This window comes from Lissotriton helveticus, chromosome 3_1 (assembly GCF_964261635.1).
Source record: "Lissotriton helveticus chromosome 3_1, aLisHel1.1, whole genome shotgun sequence".
In the NCBI taxonomy this organism is placed as follows: domain Eukaryota; kingdom Metazoa; phylum Chordata; class Amphibia; order Caudata; family Salamandridae; genus Lissotriton; species Lissotriton helveticus.
In genome coordinates, this window is record NC_136061.1 from 50,188,487 (window position 1) to 50,215,083 (window position 26,597).

The 26,597-nt window shown below is 45.8% G+C and overlaps 1 protein-coding gene across 1 annotated transcript in view; it reads left to right on the forward strand.

Moving 5' to 3' along the window:
- CFAP65 (cilia and flagella associated protein 65) overlaps positions 1-26,597 on the forward strand; it is a 621,863-nt gene that overhangs the window by 319,192 nt on the left and 276,074 nt on the right. The window contains exon 17 of the mRNA XM_078679214.1: positions 10,250-10,378. Coding sequence (XP_078535340.1) covers positions 10,250-10,378 — 129 coding nt within the window. The remainder of the gene's footprint in view (positions 1-10,249; positions 10,379-26,597) is intronic.

Below are 26,597 nucleotides of genomic sequence, written 5' to 3' on the forward strand. Positions count from 1 at the left end.
CGGTAGATGGAGATTAGTTCCCCCTGCAGGACCTCCAAGCACCTGACCATATGTCTGGTTCTTCTTTCACACCACACACATTTCTGAATATGGTCTCTACTGATCCACTAAATGGAAACAAGACTTTAAAGAATCTATCCCAGTAGCCTGGGTTCAAGAGGTAACTACTGATATGATAACGCCTTCCCTGGCAAATCCTCAACCAAATGATGATGATCATCAAGAGAATGCTTCAGAAGAGTTCATAGCAGTCTGTAACACTAAAAAAAGATGAAGACGCTACGCAAACTGAAAAAACGAGACCTAGCCCGATGCAAGCAGAAAGAAAGTACTAATCTACAGCAGCTAGCCTCACAATTACCATATGATTATTTCCCATATTCCTGCAAATCAGGCACAAACCAAGAGTGTCTTGGTGTGTGCCCTAAATGACAATAAGCATCGGCGCCAGAGCAAGGTCCAAATTGTAGTCCCTGACAAACTGCTTCTAGCCTTCTCCTTAGGCACCTGTTCTAAACCTGGTTAAATAAAAAACAACGGAAGTACTACAGACTTACTCTTGGTGCATGGGATTGAGAGGGAGCAAGGATAGCAACAGCACCTATGAACTCCACTCGCTTGCAAAGGACCCAAATGAGCACCCTAAATGCACCTCTTTCCCACCCTGAGGGATGGTGGCTATGGGAGATTCCCTGCTTATGATGGATGAACTATATGGGCTCCCACAACATTTAACTAGATATTGCTCATCTCTGTTGATTATTTAAATAGAATGAGAGGCTCAATTAATTTTTTTAATTGACATATTTTTTGTAGGATTTTTGGCAACACTGTAGTAGGTAATAATGAGACAACTAGGACTTGCTGGGTGGCTACGAAGCACTGCAAAATCATGTGGTCTCAAAGGAGAGGTTGGAAAATCTTAAGAATAGGCGTTTCACAGGTAACACTAGAAAAATACCCCTTCCTGTTGTGTTGCTTGCAAACAGAACATGCTTTTAGTTCCAACAATGTTGATAGAAAGGGAGATTTATTAAGCAGAACATTGATCAGTGCAAAAGGCCCCAACATTAATGTTGTGGATTCTGGCTTAAGCATGAAAGTAAATTGTGAGTCTCATAATGATAACAGATCAGTGACCAAGTGTAACAATGACACTGTGGAGAGGGTGGCCAGTGCAATCTTTTGTGTGTAGAACAATGCATTGTCCCTAACAAATCCCCAAGTAAGAAGGATTATTTGACCATTGGTGGTGGCTCAGCATTTGCAGGTACATTAGCCACTTCCCAATACATTTTTTTTAAAAACCACTAAGCAAAGAGAAGATGTTGATGAAGTTGTGGGGCGGGTCTTATTAGACCAGGCAATCATAAAAATATAATGTTTGAATGTTGCTAAGCTGTGCAGAAACTGTGAACCCCTAATTAGTGTGAATTTGTAGCCAATCAGTCTGTATTTTTCAAGAACCTAAGATGTAAAGTCAGCCCATAATGTGGTTATACAGCCTTTAGTATTCCAGCAATAGGAGGACCAAGTGGTAGACCGGTTTGGGCTAACTATCTCGGAGAATTGTAAAATTAGAGAAATTACCTGTGACCATCGAGATATCCAACAGTTTCTATTGACATTAAAAAACAGGAAATCAACTAGTGATTTGTAATATCTCTAACAGGACATAAAGCATACTGCTAAATCATGAACAATCCTTAATGTTAGACAAAAAATTCTCCCAAAAATTGGGGTGGCAATAACAGGCCTCTTCTAGTGGTAATTAGTAAGTAACCTTAAAACCACTTTTGAACCAACTAGTGATTATAGAGCCCTCTGCTGGGAAATTTATTAGGTTTGGGTATCCATATAGTATTTGGTAGTGATATAAAATAAAATCTCCCGTTCGGATTGTTAATTAGCCTTCTAACTAAAATGAAATCAGATCTGTTAAGGCATTGCACCTTCAACAAAGGCCTGCATATAGGTTTACTTGAGAATAATGTGTTGGACTGGCCATGATAGAACATTATGATCAATACGTTAAACCGAGGAACGCCATAAAAGTTACCATGATCCTTTACTATTCCTTCATGCCCCCACCATTCTTAATTATTGCAATAATGTCTGTGTTTTAATCAACAGAACAAGACTGAAGGTGGACCAGATAGAGTCAGGAGTTACTTTTCTGCCAATACATTTATTTATAGCTGCTGTCATAGAGTGTGTAGGAACTACACCAGGGTTCTCCAACCTTTTCTGTAATAGGACCTTTTTAAGTTCAATATAAATAATCTTGAGTCTAATATTAGTGTTGTAATAATAACCATAAAAGAAAAGATTACCTTAGTGATCATCATATACAAGATTAGGAGCAGTCTTCCCCTCAGTTCATCAGGCACAGTTGCGAACACTAATGTAAAAAGGCTTTGTTGATATGGAATGCCTTTATGTGGGTAATGCATAACAGCCATAGCTGCAATGCCCCTGGCACTGAGGTAGTATTAATAGTAAAAAGTCTCACTAACTCTGCTTGAAACATCACTCAATTGTTAGCTTTAAATATATTGTGGAACTTTATTTTTCACCAAACATCAGTTTCTAAAAGTACAAACATTTATGTCTCAAATAGATACTTTAAAATTTTGATATGCGTTTCTTAATTCAACGAACTAAAAGCTTCTGATTTAGCAGGCTGGGCTGCACACAAAAGAGCTACTGATAGGTAAGTGGGGGGCTACAAATAGCTTGGCAGCTACTCGTTGGAGGAGCCTGGGATAGATTCATTTTCTTATTTTTATTTTTTTTACAGTTCCTGGATACCCTCACAGGTGACAGCAGCACTCAACAAATCGACCTTTCATTACATTACAGTTCGTGACTGCCATGGTTTAATATATCAGACTCTTCACTAAATTGGCGAGCGGTCTGATACACTTACTCTGATCGACTGAATCTGTTGGCTGTCGGTGTACAATTTCCTATGGCAGAGCCAGTGGGGGCATCAGTGTTGGAAACATGACTGTCCACCTGACTTTCAATAGCAGGGGCAAACCGTCAGTTTGGAAAACATAATACTCCACAACGTTTATGGCTCTAAATCTAATTAAACATTTCTGATGTGTGCACCCTGTGTGCCACTTCATAGCTGTACTTTTCAGCTGTACTATGTTTCTCATTGCATTTACTTCTGTGCATTCCTTTAGCAACCTTCAGGATTTGAGGGTTCATCCTAAGTGTACAACCTTCTTCCCCGATGAATTGGTTCTTCCAACACTTGTATCCTTTTTCTTCCCAAAGGTGGTATTGCCCTTTTGTGAGGACAGGCCCATGTTCTTTTCTTCCCAACACCCATCCAGCAATTTGGATAGACCACACCGCTGGGTCCCCTGATGTGCACTTATTAAGTACCATATTGATGATTAGTTGTAAGGTGGTATCACTGATGCGAAGAAGGGAAAGGTGGTCCAGAAACAAATCTTATCACAGTGGATTTCTTGTGCATAAAATTGTCTTGTGTATTGGTAAAAAAAAAACTACTGAATACCTCTGGGCTCATTTCACTAGGACGAAGTCTGCAAATATGTCTCTAACTTGGGGTGTTTCCATATTTGACATTTGACAAATCTCTATGTGGGCTTCTGTCCATACTATTACCAGGTTTTACTGTATTGATTCTCGGATCTGCAGGTAAGGTGTTTTTGCCTGTCCAGTCCTGCAGGAGCTCCTGATGTAAATTCGATCTGCATAACAACCTACTTTAGGGAGGGGACTGCTTGGGTACTTAGGTATTGAATCTGAAATAGACAGTTAGTTGTAGATTCCTTACCTTAGAATTTCCCCCAGGCGTCATACTGGATCCGAAGATTTTTCCTTGTAGTACCCCTGCTCGTAGGTAGGTGGCGTTGGTCGACTCCGCATCTGTCGTTCATGTCGTAGTCGCCGGGATTATGTCGCTGTGCCTACTTAGACGCACCTCTGAGCGCTGACATCAGTTCTTTTTTCTTTTCCATGCCAACCTAGCGCAAAACCGGAGAGAGCTACCCCTAGTCCCTTTTTGACTAACCTTTTTCGATGTTCTGTTGACTTCTTTTTTGAGTCGTTGACTCCTGGTGCCTTTCAGATGTCCCAACGTCTAACCGGGTTCAAGCCTTTTCACTCCTGTCACAAGTTAATGTCTGTGGCAGATCCACACCTCGTACCGGGCCATGACTCCGAAGTCTTTGCGGAAACAGTCCCAAAATTTATTGAAGGCCCGGCAGTCGGCTCTGTGTTGTTGATGGTCTTGTTCGAGAGGAAGCTCTTGAGGACGCTTGCAGAGCCCCCACAAGTTGTCGCACTCCAAGTCTTCAAGGTTTTACGGTAAGTCCAAGAAGAAGAAGAAGCCGGAGAGACACCGGTGCGCTTAGCCTTCTCCCGGTCGGTCGAGTGACGCTACGCGACGCGATGTGGGATTTGGAGCATCATTGCTCTAAGGTGTCCCCGGTGCCTAATTCAGGGATGACTCCGTGCCTACCACCGTTTTCAGGTGCCGGAGCGTCCCCTGCCCAACTCCTCCAGTTCTACGTGGCCCTCCACCTCCTCTTTTCGCAGCTCGACTCCGCTAGCGTGACTTTGGACCCTGTGGATTCGGTAGGGGGCCCTGGACCTTTTGATGCCGGCATCTCTGGCCCCGGAGGGCCTCCATGGATCCAGGCCTGTTTTCGAATTGATGCTGGTCGATCATACTCGACCTTCCCCGGTGCCGATCCTGGTGACGATGCCCCCAGCGATAGCCATGCCCCCAACCAATCCCGTCCCCATCCTCACCTCCGAGATGAACCCGGAGCCGGACCGATGTCGGATCCGATGCCAGATGGTAACTTAGTATTCCCTACCACCCACATGGTGGTGCTGAGGAATGGGAGGGGTTGGTGAATGCAAACAGATCATTAATTTTCAGAAGAGGATGTGAGTCAACCCAGATCTCCAGCTGGTCTTTTAGGAGACCAGCTGGAAGAACCAGACTGGAGAGAGGACCTGGGTGACGCCAGTGGTCTGGACACTTCTCCAGACCATGGCATCTTTTCTCCCCTTACTGTGGCTACAGAGGAGGGAGCGTCCTAAACTGTGGTGGTGCAAAGGCAGCCACAGTCTTGGGCTGTTATCTCCCTTCAGTGTCAGTTGTGACTAACCTCCTGACAGAGGTGCTTCAGCCTGCTGCATCCTCCTCTGAACCCCTTCTGCCCTTCAACAAAGCACACACTGACGTTCTCCAGGGCATCTGGTACAAGCCCAGCACAGGGGCTCCTGTGGAAAGGATGATTGCCGTCATCGCCTGGCCCCGGGGGACCCAGTTTTCCTCACCCAACACCCTTTCCCCTCGAACTTGGTGGTCCATGGCTCTTCTTCAAAGGGTGCATTTCCTTATGCTCCTCCAGATAGGGAATCCAAAAAGCTGGATGACCCTGGGGAGTTCTTGTTCTCTTCCTCCAACTTGGTCTGTCAATACTGCGTGCCTCTTGGGGCAATACTCCCACACCATCTGGGATACAGTTGCGCAGGTGCAGCCTCAGTGCCCACAGGTGGCCCTGGCCGTTCTCTTCCAGGCAGTGGCGGATGGGAGAGACGCAGCCAAATTCACAAGCAGATGTGGACTGGATACCACCCACTCACAAGGCAGACTGATTGCCACGTCGCTAGCCCTTAGGCACTACGCCTGGTAGAGGTCATCTGGCTTTTCGGGAGATGTCTAGTCAACTTTGCTGTACATGCACTTTGATGACCAGACTCGGCAATGGAGCGCAATTGCCAGATTTTTGGGCTTCACTGTGCCTTCCTGACCACTCCAGTCTGCTTTTCTCCCTGTTTGTGGCTGCGGAAGGGGGCCCCAGCCACGTCTGGCCCAGCCTAGCCACCGGCTCACTCAAGTTGCCCAGCCTCTGCGTGGCTGCATACATGGGACCCAGTGATCTTGCGAATCTGGGAGGCAGCAGGCGGGCCAGTCCACCCTTTCCCTCTGCTGTAGCCTACAAACCTTCCTAGTACGAAATGTCAGGCCCATCAACGGCCAGTGGGTGGCAGGATTCGCCATCACCTCCCCCACTTGCAATCCATCACGTAGGACAGGTGGGTTTAGCAAATGGTCTGTAGCGCGCTACTCAAGCGTGAGTTTCTCAAGGCACTGAGACACTCACACAGAGCTGTTTAGCCAAAGAGCCTGGTCTTGAGGGCCTTCCTGAAGGTGTTCAGGGAGGGGGCGCGTCTGATGTCTGCCTGTAGCTCGTTCCAGGTCTTGGCTGCAGTGTGAGAGAAGGATCTTCTGCCTACTCTAGCTCTGTGTATGCTCTGGGTTTCGGCCAGTGCGAGGTTGGAAGATCGTAGGTTTCTTTTGGGTACTTGGAAGTTGATTCTGTCGTTGAGGTATTTGGGTCCGTTGTTGTGTAGGCGTGAGTGAGGATTTTGAAGGTGACTCTTTTCTCTACGGGGAGCCAGTGGAGTCTACGTAGGTGTTGGCTGATGTGTTTGTGCCCGGGAATGCCGAGGAAGAGTCTGGCGGTGGTGTTCTGTATTGTCTGTTGTTTGAGTGCGTTTCCATAGTCCAGTCTGCTGGTGGTGAGTGCGTGGGTGACTGTCTTCCTCGACTCAGTTGGATCCATTTGATGGTCTTGCGAAGGATGCAGGGGGTGTTGAAGCAGCTGGAGGTGACTGCTTAGATTCTTCAAGGACGTTAATCATCTCTTTCCTCCATTTCCTTTCGTAATGCCTCAGTGGGACTTGAACCTTGTTCTAACTTATCTTATGCATGCTTCTTTCAAGCCCCTTCACAACTGTCCTCTCAGGCTCCTCGCCCTGAAAACTGCCTTCCTTGTTGCCATCACCTCTGCTCGCAGGGTGAGCGAGCTTCAGGCACTTTCTTCCAAGCAACCTTTCTTCCTGTGCATCCGGACAAAGTGGTGCTAAGAACAAGGCCCTTGTTCCTTCCTAAAGTGGTTACCATTTCACATAGGACAAACAATCACCTTGGCTACATTTTACCCACCTCCACTCCAATAAGGGGGAAAGACTCCACCATCTGGACCCTAAGCATGCGCTGTCCTTCTACCTTGACCACACAAAACATTTCCGGGTGGATGCTCAACTCCTTGTTGGCTATGTAGGTGCCAAGAAAGGTCGGACTATTCAAAAGCTTACCATCTCTTGATGGGCTGTCTTTTGTATTGAAGTTTGTTCGGCTTTAGCGAAAAAGGAACCTCCGTTGGGGCTGCATACTTAGTCCACTAGGGTTACGGCAATAACCACTGCTTTGGCAGGTGGAGTCCCACTTCTTGACATCTTTCAGGCGGCCACATGGACATCTTTGCACACATTCACCAAATGTTACTTCCTGGACAGCCAAGTCCAGAGGGATGGCTATTTTGCCAGTTCGGTCCTCCGGGACTTTCTAGCGTGAACTTAGTTTGCAGACCCACCACTGGGGATGTTATTTCTGGGATATCTATTCTAAGGTAAGGAATCTACAACTAACTGTCTCTTTCAGATGAACAAGTTACTTAATTTCACGAATGATGTATCTGTAAGAGACATAAGTTAGTAGTAGAATCCTTACTGGCCCACCCATCCTCCCAACTCTGCGAACTGACTTCTAGGAATAGGGACTCCCTTACAGGGCTCTAGTTGTGGAGCACCGGTGGTCAGTGTCTTTGATGGCTCTGCGCTTATGGCATTGAAAGTGGTATCAGAACTGAGGTCAGCGCCCGGCGTGGCTTCTAAGTATGCACCGCACCGTCATCTCAGAGACCACAACACCAACGACGGACGCAGAGTTGACTGACGCCACCTACCAACATGCAGGGGTACTGCTAAAAAAAATCTTTGGATCCAGTCTGACGTCTGGGGGAAATTCTAAGGTAAGGAATCTACAACTAACCTATGTCTCTTAAATATACATCATTACTGAAGGTAAGTAACTTGTTCTTCAAAAGGTGAGGAGGCTGCAGTTAGAAATATACATTAGTAGAATAAGTTAATTAACTTTGATAAAACTCTCAAGCTAGTTTGTGCTCTGTCTACCCTCAGATTCTTCACCTCTTGCTCATCTCCTTGTTCTATGGTGCAGATTCTAGAATTAATAAGATTCCAAGTTAGTTTCACATCAGTCTTGTCAATCAACTTTCCATATCTGAGGGCTTCAGAAAAAGGGGGAAAACCGATCCCAGTGTGCAGGGGAGTTACCTATGTCTAGTTGCATGTCATTATGTCCTGACGGCACCAAGTTGTGATGATAGCTAGTAGTGGTTCATACGAGCATGCAGGAGCTATTGTTATTTTTCCCCAGATCTTGTTTGACGTCTGGTAAGAGTATCCACCATATAAACATGGGAAGAAACAGTCTTAAATTAGATTTTAGCCCTATCCAGACATCAGTAAGCATGGGGATTTTAATTAAAGGTTTTAATCAAATTTTTTTAAAAATCCATTATTATAAGACCTACGTGTTAAGAGTAAGATTTCTCCAGGTAAAATAAGATTGTGCAAATAAGTAGATACTTCAAGGTTTAATGATGCAGGTGTGCTCTGTGCTAAAAGAGAATTTTGCAGGCTTCACTGTTTAATATTTATGTCATGACACTTACACCTGATGTATGTTTTTCTCCCAGTGAATAATGACGCCAGGCTACGGTGCATCTCTCTTGGCTGCATCATTCTTAGAGCCTGTGTGGTGTTCTCAGCACCTTTTGCCACTTTCAGGTCTCTCGTCTCACTCTCAACTCCCCTGCCTGACTCTCTGCTTTTGATTCTGCTTTTGCTTCTTGCTCTGAGTTCTTATCAGAACCCCTTTCGGAGGGCCACAGGGCAAGCAGGAGTTACGGGCCCAACCATGGGAGTTGAGGCCTTTTACTTCTGATGTCCCGGAGCTCAACCTACTATGTATTCAGATTCCCTGTCCCACTCCCTCCTCACAAAATGGAACCCAGGCCCTCCATATATTGTAACATCCACAGGCACACATACATGCATGTACTGTACCACTCATAAGCACACATACATCTAGCACACACATTTAATATGTACACACTGCACGCTTCATGTAGTACACCACTCACAGGTACACCCAGCACATGCATTTAACCTGCACGCACTGCACAACATTACATCCTTTATGTATTGTTCCACTCATTAGTAAACATACACCTAGCACATGCCTTTAACCTCCACACACTGAACAGTAGTGCAGTCTCCCTGTATTGTACCCTTCTCAAGCACACATACACCCAGCACAGATGCACCATTCATGCGCTGATCAGCACTTCACACCAAACCAATGTATTCCAAGGTTAAGTTAGGCACACAGCAAGGGAACTTTTAAGAATGAGGGAGCCTGTTGGCCTCGCTCAAGTGGCACAATCACTCCTGCTGGTTACTTCACTGTATGCTGCCACCGCCGCCGTCATGTTGCTTAACGCTTGATAAACTCAGTAGTGCTTCGCCACCATGAGGGTAGCACTCTGGTAGCACTCTGGTCCAATCCATGAGACAGGCCTATGTCAGGATGCAAACGCATGATCCGTATTTGCCTATGACAAAAAGAATCAGCATTAGGGATCCAGACATCAGTACAGTTGGGCACTCGGGTACCATGCAGAGGACATTTACGTCCCAATCAAAATCAACAGAAGAGTGACTAAATAAGTTTATTTAGTCACTCTTCTGTTGATTTTGATTGAGTATTTCTAAGGGGTATAAGAGTGGCCTTTTTTTTTTAAAAGTAGGAAGAGTGGCCTTTTTGACCCTTTCTCTCTTGTTGTTTACATGACATTTACGTCCCAACAGCTCCTCTGTGTCTCTCCCAGCTCTTGTGTGTCACTCACAGTTCCTGCATATCATTGTTGGCTCCAGTGTATCACTCTCAGCTACAGTATGTCACTCAGATCCAGTGTCCTACTCTGTGTTCTGCTGCATCATTCTGTTTTTTTGCATTACTCGATGCTGCAGTGTGTCGCGCTCTTGTGTTGCAATCTCATTGATGTGTGTTGCTCTAGGTTCCAGTGTGCCACTCTCAGTCCAGTGTGCCATTCTTGGCTTCCTCGTGTCATTCTTTGTCTCCTGTGTGTGACTTTCAGTTCCCTGGTGTCAACCTTGGCTCCCATCTGTCAATGTCGGTTCCTTTGGTTCTCTGTTGGTTCCTATGTGCCACTCTGTGTTTTACTGTCCCTGTCACATGCCCCCAGTGCCTCCTTTACTTGTATAATAATGCCAGTCTCTACTGTCCTTTCCTCAGCTTTGGAAGTGGAGCAGAGCACGGGGATGATCCCAGCCAGGACAAAGCTGGTCCTGAGAGTGACAGCGAGGCCGCCACGGAGAGCTCAGTACTCTTGGACAATCACCTATGCGGTCCTCACTCCGGAAGGTACATTCTTTTGGACTTTTGTGGTTAGATTGCAAGGGTTAGAACTATGAGACCTGGAAACTAATTCTGGTTTCCACATTTAAATCAATTGTGTGACTATGGAAGCTCTGTGACGTATTTCTTATTTTTCTTTTTATTTTGTAAATCCACAAAAGTCAAGTACAAGAGAAATTAGAACTCATGTGGAGTAATGTTTCCTGTATAGCACAAACTGGAATTAGTAAGCACCTCCTAAGAGGTGGCTTCAGCGAGAACAAGGCCTTCATCCATACACTTTTTTTTATTTTTATTTCATAATAAATATTCAAAAGTCAAGTACAAGTTAATAATACAACACTGACATGTTGCAAAATATTCCAGACAAACATTTCCAGCTAGTAGGTATGTCAATAAATCGCCGTTGAAATATCGACCTTAGGATATATTGCGAACTTCATATCAACCCCAAAAATATTGCCATGGTAACCACTGTGATGATATTTTGGGATTGGACGTTTTGGAATGGGATGTTATGATGATCACAATATATCTGCAGATCGATATTTTGACTGCAATATTGTGGTATAACACCCATCCAATATGTAGTGATGCTGTGCTAAAACTACTAAACGTATTGAGAAATTCACTTTACAATTCGAACATGGGTTCAAAGCAATCTTGGTGCTAATACACAAAGAAACAATATGGGAAATACATGCAAGCACAGCAGTGTATCACAAAAGATAGTACATGTATTGTAGTAGCAACAATTACTCAATCATACTCTACTGTGAAGTGGTAACAGGCCTCTAAGGAGATACTGCCTTGACCGCTGAGGCGGTATGCCATGCCACTGTAGCCAAATGTGATCTATCTGCCAGCCACTGTTCAATTTTTAATTTGGTTGTCAATTTCCAGTATTTGATCTAAAATTCTTGTCCTTGACAAGCTATTGTTTTTGTGTTGTTTAATGTTTTAAAATCTTTAAAATCGTGGAACACCAATGCAGATGATCAGAGGATCCAGTGTTCCACTGTACTGTCACCACAACAGTTGTGTGTGACACGGCACTCTGCCGCTGCAGTCTGTAAGCATGTGGTCCTATTTGATTTATTTCTTTGCAATGTCAGCATTTGCTATTTAAGTCCAGGGAAGATTTGACTTATAGTGTAACATGTCCTCATCAACAGCAGCCATTGAAGGTACACAGTGCCCTTGTTGGCAATTATTATGCTTGCATATGATACATATCTGGACCATACATGGTCTGTATTATCTCTTTCAAATGATTTTCCCGGTAAAACATGATATTGTAGATTGCTGCCCACACTGATGTTGAAGTACCAAGCAATGCATCTTTCAAAAATTCATAACATTTTAAACTACTCCCCATCATCTCATGGGGAATTCTCAGCACCTCTAGCATAGAAGTGTTAAAGACATGCATTTAGAACATCAGTCTGTAATCTAGCCATCAGATTACTTGCATTGTCGGCTGATTATTAAAATGGATAGACATAATTTGCATCCCATTCAAACTTCAACTGCACTCTTGTCACAGAGCTGGATTCAAATTCAGCATTTGATGTATGAACAAAGAGAAGGATAGAAATGTGGTCTTCAAGTGCCGAATATTGATCTCGTTAAAAACCACACACACACACTAATCATTCATAAATAAGCATACTCAAACAGTATTCTTACTAGAAGCACGCTGATTTTGGGCTTCATGAGCTCACCGACCCTGCTCGTGCAGCCGTCATCTAAAATGAAGAGGGGCGAGGGGGTGAGTGAGGACCGTAAGGGTTCCGTCGAACCATGACCTAACTAGTTGGGATCTGTCCGGACTTACTTTCGGATTATGGAAATCTGGCAGTTTAGCCTAGCAGCAGGTCTGTCGGGAGCTCCGCGGGAGTGCGGTACGGGCTCTGGCGTGCAGCTAGAAAAAGACTTCCGTGTTTGCCGAGTGATCGGGGCGGGGCGTGGTCACGTGGGGCCACGTTGCCAGGGAGACAGCGCTAGAGGCCAACACTAGTTGTGCGCAGCCGCAGATGGATGCGCTGAGAAGGGATTGTCATAAATGGGAATAAAAGGGGGGTTAAAAAACGCTCGTCAGCGTAGCGGTAACGGGAAGGTGGTATATTCAGAAGGGCATTAATCAGGGAATATGCTAGGTGACAGAACTGTTATTACACGGATTTTCTAGGTGGCGGATTAATGGGAAAGGTGCTGGACGGCTGTACCGTTAATACATCGGTTGCCCAAGGGGTGCATTGATGTAATTAGTTAGTAAGCACTGAGTTCCACGGAATATTGTCATTCAGACCTGCGCTCTGGGTGGACAATCTGTATATCCAACGTTGCTCCTTTTCAAAGAGTCGTTGTGATAGTTTATCGCCTGGTGTCAGTTGTTCTATGACAGTCCATGTCATATCATTAGGCGTATGATTCATGGAGAGGTAGTGCTCAGTTAGTTTGGTCATCGATTTTTTGCACCGGATGGTGCTTCTGTGCTCGCCAATTCTTTGTTTAACCTTCCTACTGGTCATGCCAACGTAGCGTAGGTTGCATGGACAGATGATAAGGTGCACAACGTTAGTACTGTTGCAATTTGTATGGGCCCTGATGGTCCAGACTTTCCCTGGTTCCAAAGAAAGGGTTTTCGTGTTCTCCGTCAAATGGCACACACTGCAATTACCGCACTTAAAGTGTCCGGTAACTTGAGGAAGAGCCCACGCGTTTAGGATTGTGGGAGATGGTGTACCTAGATTCTTTGGTCTTGTGTTAACGACCGCGTCCTTTATGTTCCTGGCCCGTTTGAAGGAAAAAAGGGGTTTCTCCCATTTTAAATGGCCCGTATTAAGTATCTTCCAGTGTTTCTGGATGGTCTTAGTCACTTGATTGGATGCCAGGCTGTAGGTAGTTACACAGGTCAGTGGGATTTGATCGTTGGTCTTTGTGACATCTTCCAGGAGTATTTCCCGTTGCTGGTTTCTTGCTCTTTTTTGGCTTCGGTTTAAGATCTTTTTTGGGTAGCCTCTAGACTCTAATTTCGAGGTAAGATCTTTTGCTTGGTCTCGATAATCATTAAGGTTGCTGCAGTTCCTACGTATTCTAAGGAATTGCCCATATGGCAGGTTTTCTTTTAGTGGTCGCGGATGAAAACTTTCAAACCTTAGCAAGTTGTTTTTTGCTATGGGTTTGTAATGGGTTTTGGTGCGTAATCGTCCGTTTTCCTTGGTGATGACCAAATCAAGAAAGACCATATTTGTGTGATCTTTCGTGTAAGTGAACCTCAAGTTGTTGTCCCTGGAGTTGAGCCAATCAAAAAAGGATTCAAGAGTAGTTTCAGGTCCCTGCCAGATGACAAAAATGTCATCTATATAACGTTTCCAAAACGTTATATTAGATCCGAAGGGGTTGTCTGTATTGAGGATGAATTGTTGTTCGAAATTATATACGTATAACCCAGCTACGGATGGGGCAAAAGTACTGCCCATAGAGGTACCCCCTGTTTGTAAATACAGTTTACCTTCATATTCGAAAAAGTTCTTTTTGAGAGCCAGTCTGGCACACTCCAAAATGAAATTTCTGGGTGTTCTATGTGTCCATTCTTCATTGTTGAGCACTTTCTCAAGGACTTTGAGGGTATCATCCTGGGGTATGCTGGTGTAGAGACTCTCTATGTCGAAGCTTACGAGTAGAGAGTTTTCATCTACGTCAATTTGATCCAGAAGTTGGAGAAGATTCTTAGTATCCCGTAGGTATGTAGAGGTTTTTTGTACAATTGGTTTCAGAAATATGTCACAGAAGCGGGACAGAGGTTCCAGTAGTGATCCTATACCGGATACTATCGGTCTACCAGGGGGGGGGGTGTTTGTTTTTATGCATTTTGGGAAGTGTGTAAAAATATGGAGTTTTTCCATCGTTATTATACAAAAAATCCCGCTCTTGTTTAGAGATGAAACCCATGGATACCCCGTGTTCAACAAGGGATTTTATCTCGTTTCAGATCTTGTGATGGGTCGCTTGGTAGTCTGCGATAGTTCCGTTCGTCTGCCAGTAGGCGGAGACATTCGTTCTGGTACATGGTCTTGTCTTGTACAACTACCCCTCCGCCTTTGTCGGCTGGTTTGATCACGATTGCGTCACAATTTTTCAATTCCTCCAGCGTGCTTCTAGTAAGAATACTGTTTGAGTATGCTTATTTATGAATGATTAGTGTGCTACCTGTATGTGTGTGTGTGTGTGGTTTTTAACGAGATCAATATTCGGCACTTGAAGATCTCTTTTTGCGCCGCATCACTTTACTCTAGTGATTATTCGAGCACGGCACGCTCCATTATTGGAGCTTTTACACAGCTACTCCCACATGGGTCAGACCCATTTTTTTTCCTCACACTCACTGGAACAGCGGCTTTTTTGTATCCCATTATTGTGACGAAACATCACAATTTAGTATGATAATCGTCACCCTGAAGGCAGTGAATACGTGCGTCTCCCTCACAAATAGCACGTAAGTCTGCTCAAGTTACAACTGGTCGAGCCCAAGAATGGGCTTTGGTTCACAGAGTGCACTAGTCACCCTTTTATGTCTGTACGTTTCCAGCATGCCCTTACCACAATCCCCCCCCTTGTTTCCCTTTCTTTCCACAGGTTTTTAATCGAAACTAATCGGAGAGCAACACTTTTTTCACAAATCACCTGTTTGTGATTTCACCTGCACTTTAGGCTAGGACTGGATACACCTTAGCGTGTGTAGACCACCCAGCCTAAGTTACACTGGTCCTGACGAAAACCTCTATAATCACACGTAGGTTGAAACATGTAGACCTCCCTCCCTTTTTAATACGTCTTTTTTGACACCACAGCCTACCTAATAATGCAAAGGTGCCCCATGTAAATACTACTGTTTATATTTTAATGGTTGTCCAACCACTCCAGAATAAAGTCTCCGAGTGGGTAGTGTTGAGACAACGTTTAAACACACTTTTCTACCCTTATCACATATAAAAACGAATAACCCGCTCCACTGTAATCAGGTGTCGCAGCACACCTGGATGGCATTCGGCTGTCCGGGTGGGACCCCGATGATGAAGCATGTCACCAACTAGGTTGGTGAGTGAGGGGTCTTCAAAGGATAAAGGATTGTCCCATACTGGGTCGCAGGGCATGCAACCCAAAATACCGTAATAATTATACAGGTATTCAGTACGCCTAGTGGTTACTCCTTCTTTTGTTTGATTATTATACCCAAGGGGACCAGGAGTTCCCACCTGACCTACTGGTCGAACCACCCTTACTCTCTCCTCTGTTTATATATATTGGGCAGCACACAGCTGCGAGAGTTTGTGTCTTTTACACTCCCCGCACACACAACAAGTAGCCTCCATTAGTCACCATGAGCGAAAATAAAGGCCTTTCATATTCCGAGGCTGAAGTGGATGCGATAATGAGTGAATTATCCATCTTTGCAGATGCTAATATATCACAAAGCATCTCACAAACAACTGAATGGGAAAATTTGACAGAACTGAAACGGAACAGAATAAGAACGATTTTACACGGTACAATCCTAAAAGAGTATCTTAACAACAATATGGCACCCAAAGGTCTACTCGTGACCAATGCTCCCCGTATTTTTCTTGATGATGAAACATTCAGAAAAGACTGGTCACAGATTGCGTGGCATTGCACGCACGATTGGATAGTGTTGATCCTCAAAACAGCAGTCCGCCTCTCTGAGAAAATCCAAGTAGAAATACAACAAACTGAAGGGCAAATGAGAACTACCATTAAAGGCCACAAGAAGAGGCTCGACGAGATCAACAAAGAAATGACCGAATATAAAGACAACCTCACCCAGCAAAAAGCTCAGAAGTTTCAGAAAGACCTGAAACGTTTCTCCTTTAAGAAAGCCTATCCGTACTCCGATCCAGAGTACAAAGCCCCCACAAGAGCAGATCAGGACTCTGATGCCTCTAGCAATGACTCTTTGTCAAGCAATTCAAGCACAGGGAGTACGAAACAAAGAGGAAGAGGGAGAGGAAGGGGACGGAACAGAACACAAAACAACTGGACTCCCTACCCACAAATGATGCAGGGTTTCCAGGATCCGTTTGCTCCCCCTCCGCAAATGTATGGATGGCAACCCCCTTTCCAACCACACTTTTTTCCACCTAACAACTACCGGCTGCCTTTTTTAGGCAGGGGCCGGAGGGGAAGAGGAAGACAAAAGACACCCAAACAGGTCCATTGGGCAACCGAGGACCCAGTAGGGAACCACACCAGGAGCAAGAATCCACAACCAGGTCCGAGCAGCAGCAAGACTTAGTCACTAATTTAGCCACCAGACCATTGTCAACCACTGAAGAAGAGGTCCTTAGTAAAGGACTTGGCTTCGTCCCGACACCCAGATTGGACAAATTTCAGTTACATTGCGAACTGGCTACTTTCTTTAGGAAATTGAAGCTGAAAGCCTTTTTCGAAAAGAAAGCGAACAACCCCCTGACAAATGAAGATCCTAATGAGACTGGACTACGTATAAAATCCACTTTTGTACCTCCTCCACATACAACCCCAGTGGAGCTATCGGCGTTCGAGCAAGCAGTGTTCAACGACATTGAGAGATTACAACTACCAAAACCCTACATCAATCTTAACAAAAATGAAAAGAAAGCCCTGGAGGAATTGAAAAATTGTGACGCAATCGTGATCAAACCAGCCGACAAAGGCGGAGGGGTAGTTGTACAAGACAAGACCATGTACCAGAACGAATGTCTCCGCCTACTGGCAGACGAACGGAACTATCGCAGACTACCAAGCGACCCATCACAAGATCTGAAACAAGAGATAAAATCCCTTGTTGAACACGGGGTATCCATGGGTTTCATCTCTAAACAAGAGGGGGATTTTTTGTGTAATAACGATGGAAAAACTCCATATTTTTACACACTTCCCAAAATGCATAAAAACAAACACCCCCCCCCCTGGTAGACCGATAGTATCCGGTATAGGATCACTACTGGAACCTCTGTCCCGCTTCTGTGACATATTTCTGAAACCAATTGTACAAAAAACCTCTACATACCTACGGGATACTAAGAATCTTCTCCAACTTCTGGATCAAATTGACGTAGATGAAAACTCTCTACTCGTAAGCTTCGACATAGAGAGTCTCTACACCAGCATACCCCAGGATGATACCCTCAAAGTCCTTGAGCAAGTGCTCAACAATGAAGAATGGACACATAGAACACCCAGAAATTTCATTTTGGAGTGTGCCAGACTGGCTCTCAAAAAGAACTTTTTCGAATATGAAGGTAAACTGTATTTACAAACAGGGGGTACCTCTATGGGCAGTACTTTTGCCCCATCCGTAGCTGGGTTATACGTATATAATTTCGAACAACAATTCATCCTCAATACAGACAACCCCTTCGGATCTAATATAACGTTTTGGAAACGTTATATAGATGACATTTTTGTCATCTGGCAGGGACCTGAAACTACTCTTGAATCCTTTTTTGATTGGCTCAACTCCAGGGACAACAACTTGAGGTTCACTTACACGAAAGATCACACAAATATGGTCTTTCTTGATTTGGTCATCACCAAGGAAAACGGACGATTACGCACCAAAACCCATTACAAACCCACAGCAAAAAACAACTTGCTAAGGTTTGAAAGTTTTCATCCGCGACCACTAAGAGAAAACCTGCCATATGGGCAATTCCTTAGAATACGTAGGAACTGCAGCAACCTTAATGATTACCGAGACCAAGCAAAAGATCTTACCTCGAAATTAGAGTCTAGAGTCTACCCAAAAAAGATCTTAAATCGAAGCCAAAAAAGAGCAAGAAACCAGCAACGGGAAATACTCCTGGAAGATGTCACAAAGACCAACGATCAAATCCCACTGACCTGTGTAACTACCTACAGCCTGGCATCCAATCAAGTGACTAAGACCATCCAGAAACACTGGAAGATACTTTTTTTATTTTTTTATTGTGTATGTCGTTTATTGCACTTATAGCCAGGAAATACATAGGTGTTATGCCTACAACCTCAGCGGGCCGGCCTGTCACCACACTAGTAGTTGCTTAGTGCCATGTGGCGTACACAGCCATTTAGCCGACATCCACTGGACCGGCGGCGCATTAGCAATCGGCCTTTTCACTTCAACACAGTGCATCTTGTTCCACATTTCATATGTACACACTTACATTTTCCATTTTTGTTTTCCTTATTCAGAACTTTAAGGACAGTAACCAAACCAATAAAACCCTCCAACTATAATCACTGTGTCACAGCATTCTCTCTCCTTTCTAAGCATTGTCAATACATACACATTTCTAGATAGCAAGATCATAAGTTATATCAGTAATTTCAGTCAGTTCCAGACGGCGACTGTGCCTGCAGGTAATCCTTCAGATACATCCAGAAGTCTGTGGGACGAGATCCAGTCGGCAATTCCTCTCCGTAAGTAGCTAGAGTATCTCGACAATAAGTTAAATCTTTTAGCCAGTCCTTCACACCAGGCCCCTTTTTTACATTCCAATGCATTGCCACCCTTCTCTTAGCCATTAATAGAGCGATCGCGCAAAACTTCCTCTTTTTCGCCCTAAGCTGCGGTACAAGGCCTAATAGACAGACCAGAATCGTGCATTCAAGTGTCTCTCCAAGCATCCTTCCTACCTCTCGCACCACCTTCTCCCAGTATTCTGCAACTGAGGGGCATTGCCAGGCCAGATGGATGAAATCTGCGTGGTCTGCCCTGCATCTCACACAGTTCGAATCCTCCCTTAAGCCATATCTGTGGAGTCGTTCAGGCGTATAATACACCTGGTGTATGTATTTATAATGAATAATCCTGAGATTCCCATTGGGCGTCAGCATACTGGTGAGAGAACATGCCTTCTCCCAGTCTTCCTCAGATATGGCGTCATTCAGTTGTGCGTTCCATTTATTTCTCATCTTTTCTGTATTACCCCCGATGTCTCTCTGCAAGCTTGTGTATAGTCTGGATACTAGGTCTGTGGATGCTGGGGCCGCCAGTATTAATTGCAGTGTGTCTAGAGTTTTAGGCTCCTCCGGGAAATCTGGAAAGTGATCTTTAATCGCTCTCTGCAATCTGTAATAGTTAAAACTGAACAACAATGTTGGATGGCTGATGTAGTGTAGGCTGTTTAGTGTTCGAAAAACCCCGTCCTTGTACAGGTCCCCCAATGTATCAATGCCAGTATTTCGCAGTAAATCCATCCCTACCTGTTCCTGTGTGACCGACAGAGCTGGGTGATCTGCTAGAGGGAGGCTCGGTGCATATATCGGCAATTTGTCGGAAGCCCTACCCATCAGCCTCCAAGCCTCAATTGTGGTGTTCACAGGATTGATGTCACGATCATATAATCTGGGTCGCCTGTGTGGCAATATGTTAATTAGAGGTATCGGATCAGCGTCCCCTTTTTCCACCGCTACATGAGTCAGGAAAGGTATTTCGTGAAACCAGTGATGTGCAAATTGCGCTTGCGCACAGAGGTAATACAGATACATATTGGGGACTTTAAAACCTCCCTTTTCATACGGCAGTGTCATCGTTTGCAATTCTATTCTAGCATGCTTTCCCGCCCAGAGTAAACTCAGTACCATACTGGTAATGTTTCGGAAAACCTCCGTCGGAGGTCTAATGGGGATGTTTGTGAATAAGTACAGAAGCTTGGGTAATATTACCATCTTCACTATTGCAGCCCTATCTGCTAATGACAGTGGGAGCCTGTTCCAACGTTTGATTTTATCTTCTAGGGACGATAGTACCCTGCCGTAATTAGTTCTTATTACTTGTTCTGGGTCCCTGTGAAACCACACCCCTAGGTATTTGGTGGGTTCTTCTTTCCACTCTAGTGGGTAATCCATCGTAATCGGGGTAGTACTGTCAGTCATTGCCAGGACTAGGGACTTTGACCAGTTTATTTGTAGACCAGAATGTTGCCCGTATTTGATGTATTCACGTATTAATGGGTTGAGGTGTTGTTCCGGGTCTTTTACATAAACCACCATGTCGTCTGCATATAAGGATATGTGGATCGGACGTGTTGGGAGTTGAATTGCAGAAGCATGGTGATGTTGTCTAATTTTACAAGCCAGTGGCTCCAAGACTAATGCGAAAAGCATAGGTGATAATGGGCAACCCTGCCTCGTTCCCCGACATATGGCAATCGGTTCAGAAACATACTTGTTGACCCGAATGCGGGCAGATAGGTTCGTGTACAGCATTGAGATCCATTGTGTGAATATAGGCGGGAAACCCATCCTTATCAGTACTGTGTGTAAAAAGGTCCAGGCTATCGTGTCAAACGCTTTTGCGGCGTCCAACAATACCGCTACTGCTTTGATATTCGGCGCCAGGTAATGTGCCAGTGCAAATAGCGTTCTTGTGTTGTGTGCGGTAGATCTGTCCGGTATAAAGCCGGATTGGTCTGGCCTGATCAGCAACGGCATTAGTGGCTTAAGCCTTGCAGCCAGTAGGCTCGCTATTATTTTTGTGTCTACATTCATGAGGGATAATGGGCGGTATGAGTCGCATTGCTCCTCATTCTTCCCCGGTTTAAGCAAGGCTATCAGCATTGCCTCCCTCATAGATGCCGGTAGAGTTTGTGCTTCGTGTGCTGCACCGTACAGCCTGACCAGATGTGGCGCTAGTAAATCAGCAAAAGTTTTATAAAATTCTGTTGTGTAGCCGTCAGGCCCAGGTGCTTTACTGTTTGGTAAATGTTTTATTGTGTCCACAACATCCTCCACCGTTACTGGGCGGGCTAAATAATTCCTGTGGGGGGCATCTGATAGCCATGCGATTTCTACGTCTGCCATGTATGTCAGCATGTCTTCACGTGTCGGTGTGGGTCGTGCTTTGTACAATTGACCGTAAGAGGCCATGAACTCACCCAGAATCCCTTTAATGTCTCTGGTGACTGTGCCCTCTTGTGTTTTGATCGCTGTGATATGGTGTTGTGGTCTACCCTCACATATTTTCTCAGCTAACGTTTTGCCCGGCCTTCCTCCTTCCCCATATGTTCTTGCAGTTTTGCGTTTGGAAATGTAGTTCAGCTCATCTGTGGCGAATTGTTGATGTTCCTGCAGTATAGTTTAGATGCGGCCCAATAACGACACGTCCCGTGTTTGTGCGTACTGTTGTTCTAGTGTTTGTATATCTTTTTCTCGTGTTGTCAGTTGCTGCCTTATGTCTCTCAGTATACCTGTGGTGGTACTAATACACACCCCCGTATAGTGGCCTTGAATGCTTCCCACAAGAGGCATGGATCGTCAGATGAGGGGCAATTCATGTCAAAGTAGTCTACTATCGCCTTGTGAATAGTGTCCGTATACAGTGGATCTCTCAGCGCTCCCGCATTAAATCTCCATGTGAAGGGGGGGGGGTATATAGTGTGGTATGAGCAGCTCCAAAAGCACAGGACTATGGTCCGATAATGTTCTCGGCAGATGATTTATCGAAACCGTCCACGCCACCACCTCCCGCGAGCCCAACCAGTAATCCAGTCTGGACCAACTATTATGTGCCGCAGTGATATGTGTCGCAGCCGTCACCCCCGGGTTCTGCCCTCTCCAAATATCCGACACCTGTAAGTCAGTAAGTGCATCCGTGAGTTTCAGTCTCGCACGTGTATGTGGTTCTGATGTGTTGGGGGATCTATCCAATCCGTCTTGTAGTGCGATGTTAAAATCTCCACCCCACAATATATGTTCGGTCTGTAATTGTGCTATTTCCTGCCACAGTTTAGCATAAAACCCTGGGTCGTCTGTATTTGGGCCATATGTGTTCACCAATGCCATTTGTTGATGCCTCACCATCCCAACCACTATAACACTCCTCCCCTCCGCGTCTCTATGTACTGCTGATATCTCAAAGTGCACTCCCTTGCGTATGAGAATGCTGACACCACGAGAATACGTAGAATAATTCGAACTGGTGATCGACTCCGCCCACCTTGCTCCTATAGTGTCCCCTGCTGTAGCGGCCTGGTGTGTCTCCTGAAGGAACACAATGTCTACGTGTAATCTATCAAAGTAAGCAAAAATCTGTCTTATCTTTTTTGGATTTCCCAGTCCCCGAATATTCCATGTTATGCATTTAAATGCAGTAGATGTGGTCATGTTAATGCATCAGGTATGTATTCTGACGTTGCTTGTTATCAAACACTTCAAACGTTGACCTTAAGTAATTTTCGGTTGCTGAATGTGATGTACATTTCAGTGCTTCATCCCTGATAATATCGGAGGTCGCAAAGCTTCTCAGACACAGTGACTTCTGTAGAACAACTCTCGTTTCCCTGACCCTCCCCCCACCCACTTTAGCGCCCAAACTTTGCCAAAGCCATCCCTTTAATACAACTGAACAGACAGTAGAACTGTAACAGGGGCGCACCCGCGTGGGGGTGTCGCCAAGTGCACACTTCTCCATCCACATGGTGGATGTGGACAGGTGCTTCTATTATTCTTGATAACTTGCATGTTTTAACCCGTGTTGCCACTTCCCGCCTCCCTCCGCAATCTCCTATTTCACGCTATAAAAACCCAATGGAGTCTTTTGGTACCTGTCCTTCCATTTGTGCCTCACTGTACATAGTTCTGGGCATTATACCGATCATTACCTCACACCATTACCATGTGACTTTTGAAAGTCTTTCAGTTACTCACTGTTCCAGGTGTTCGGGTGGTATAAGATCACATCGTGAGTCCGCCCACTGCGCTTCGTTACCTGTAATCCATGTAATCCACACAGCCTTACACTCTCGTGACCATCCCCTTGTCCTAACAGGAGAGCGATGCCCTCTTTCACAGCTTTGCCTTGGGAGTGGTCTTGTATTTGCGATGCAGCATTAGTCCAGTGCCTCGTAATACCATCTCCGTGTAGTCATTCGTTATCGCTTCCGTGTTCCTCTCGGTCTTGCGTTTTTTGTCGTCGCCCCAGTTTTTTGGTATATTCGTGTGCCGCTTGGACCGTGTGGAGGATGGTGTGTTTGCCCGCCATGGTGATCCTAAGTCTTGCTGGATGTAGCATAGCATATTCAATGCCTAGGTCTCGCAGTTTCTTCTTTATCGGCGCGAATTCCTTCCTTGCCAGTTGGACCGCCATGGTGTGATCCGGATAGAATTGCAGGGTGTTGCGCTGATGAGTGATGTTACCCTTTTCTCTGGCTAGTCGAAGGATAGTATCTCTGTCCCTATAATTTAACAAGCGGGCAATTATCACACGAGGTGGCGCTCCTGGTTTCGGTGTTGGTGCTAATGAGCGGTGCGCTCTTTCCACAAGAAAGACAGGCGAAAGGTGGTTTGCTTCAAACAATTCCTTCAGTAGCTTCTCTATGTAGTCCTCCATCTTCCCCGTGTTTGTGGTCTCCGGCAGGCCAGCAATTCTGACGTTGTTCCGCCTGGACCTGGCTTCTTGATCTTCCACCTTTGCGCGTAGAACCTCCACTGTCTTTTCCAGTCCACCATAGGCCTTTGAAGCGTTTGCAGAGTCGTCCTCTATCCTAGATATGCGCTGTTCCGCCTCCACCAGCCTCTCGCCATGTTTATCAAGTTTGGCGGCCATGTTATCTACCTGTAGCACCACATTATCCAGCTTATTGTTCATGTCTTGCAGGCTTTGTTGGATAGCCCGTAATATCTTCTCCATTCCTGCCCCCTCACAGGACTCGCCGTCACCCTCCGTGTCTGACATTCTTGTTGCGCTGCTTGATTGCTTTTTTGCTTCAAATTGTAATTTGGACTGCTGCTTCTCCGGTTTTCCCATGGCGCAGGATCGAGGTGGGGCGTTGCGCCGCGCTTTGTCTGCCGTATTACTGGTACAATCACTCGTCGCTTGGGAATGACGGCTCCTCGGTGTATTCGATCTTGGAGGTCCTGTTCTATTCATCTGCTTCACATCAGGTGAGCGAATCGCCGGTTCAACAGTATACTCCCATGTTAGTAGGTGCGCGTGGTCAAACCTTCCTATTGGGGTATCCTGCACGCGTGTCGTGCTTCTGCTGAAATTTACGCTATAAGGATTCCCCCGCTTTTGTTCTGAGTGAGCTATGGGCCAGCTTGGCAGGTAACACAGATTTGGTACTTCATGGGTGCTCGCTCTGGACCTCTGCTCCGTTCACGGTTGCTCTGTAAATGGTTATGAGGTCCCTGTATATGCACTCTGCGCTTTACTCTTAGACCTGCATTTCCTGTTGCCCCGTGCGTTAGTAACTGCCGCCCAGTCCCCTTCACTCATTACATGTTAGTCGCGCTATGTGCGTGGTCTGGGTTTGCAGTTGTTTCCATCCTCGCACAGACAGTCTTCCTGCACGCAATTCCTATCTTCTCCGCTGCATTCGTATCACATATGTACTCTTGTGGCTTTCCCTGCTCCTCGGGCGCTTGTGTCAGTCCCAGTAACAGACTCCGTTCGCGCTGCCATTCATGCGTTCCACTGCGGCAGCCATTTTGCCTTAGCTGAAACGCACATCGCGCTGCCACCTATCCTTCGTTTTTGGGCCACTGTTTCGCCCTCAGGTCTGACTCAAATGGTCCCAGCACTTCGGATCAGCCAGCGATTTGATTTTGATCGCTCACCTGTGCCTCCGACGTCTATAGCGGACAGGCATTTAAAGTTCTCGCTTCCGCCATCTTGTCTCCTCTAACGTCCCCTGGCAGTTTTTCAGGGATATTAACCCCTTCGACGCTCATGACGAGCTGGGCTCGTCATGGCGTAGCCTCCTCGCACGCTCATGACGAGCCCAGCTCGTCACGTAAAGTGCGGTTTCGCAAAACCCAGCGTACGGGCGGAATTCCGCCTGCACGCATGCGGTTAACAATACCGTTATAGTTGCTCCCGTGTGTCCCGCATCAGGTCGTAGATATCACTCTCCTACGCCCTCGGTCGCATTTCCGGAGTTCGTTTGGCAGCATTCACGGGGTTTTACCGCTGTCTAGGCACCCGTCCGGCGGAGCTGACTTACAAGTCAACCATCCCGCTGTGCGCCCTCTAGCGCCCCCCCAACACTGGAAGATACTTAATACGGGCAATTTAAAATGGGAGAAACCCCTTTTTTCCTTCAAACGGGCCAGGAACATAAAGGACGCGGTCGTTAACACAAGACCAAAGAATCTAGGTACACCATCTCCCACAATCCTAAACGCGTGGGGTCTTCCTCACGTTACCGGACACTTTAAGTGCGGTAATTGCAGTGTGTGCCATTTGACGGAGAACACGAAAACCCTTTCTTTGGAACCAGGGAAAGTCTGGACCATCAGGGCCCATACAAATTGCAACAGTACTAACGTTGTGTACCTTATCATCTGTCCATGCAACCTACGCTACGTTGGCATGACCAGTAGGAAGGTTAAATAAAGAATTGGCGAGCACAGAAGCACCATCCGGTGCAAAAAATCGATGACCAAACTAACTGAGCACTACCTCTCCATGAATCATACGCCTAATGATATGACATGAACTGTCATAGAACAACTGACACCAGGCGATAAACTATCACAACGACTCTTTGAAAAGGAGCAACGTTGGATATACAGATTGTCCACCCAGAGCGCAGGTCTGAATAACAATATTCCGTGGAACTCAGTGCTTACTAACTAATTACATCAATGCACCCCTTGGGCAACCGATGTATTAACGGTACAGCCGTCCAGCACCTTTCCCATTAATCCGCCACCTAGAAAATCCGTGTAATAACAGTTCTGTCACCTAGCATATTCCCTGATTAATGCCCTTCTGAATATACCACCTTCCCGTTACCACTACGCTGACGAGCGTTTTTTAACCCCCCTTTTATTCCCATTTATGACAATCCCTTCTCAGCGCATCCATCTGCGGCTGCGCACAACTAGTGTTGTCCTCTAGCGCTGTCTCCCTGGCAACGCGGCCCCACGTGACCACGCCCCGCCCCGATCACTCGGCAAACACGGAAGTCTTTTTCTAGCTGCACGCCAGAGCCCGTACCGCACTCCCGCGGAGCTCCCGACAGACCTGCTGCTAGGCTAAACTGCCAGATTTCCATAATCCGCAAGTAAGTCCGGACAGATCCCAACTAGTTAGGTCATGGTTCGACGGAACCCTTACGGCCCTCACTCACCCCCTCGCCCCTCTTCATTTTAGATGGCGGCTGCACGAGCAGGGTCGGTGAGCTCATGAAGCCCAAAATCAGCGTGCTTCTAGTAAGAATACTGTTTGAGT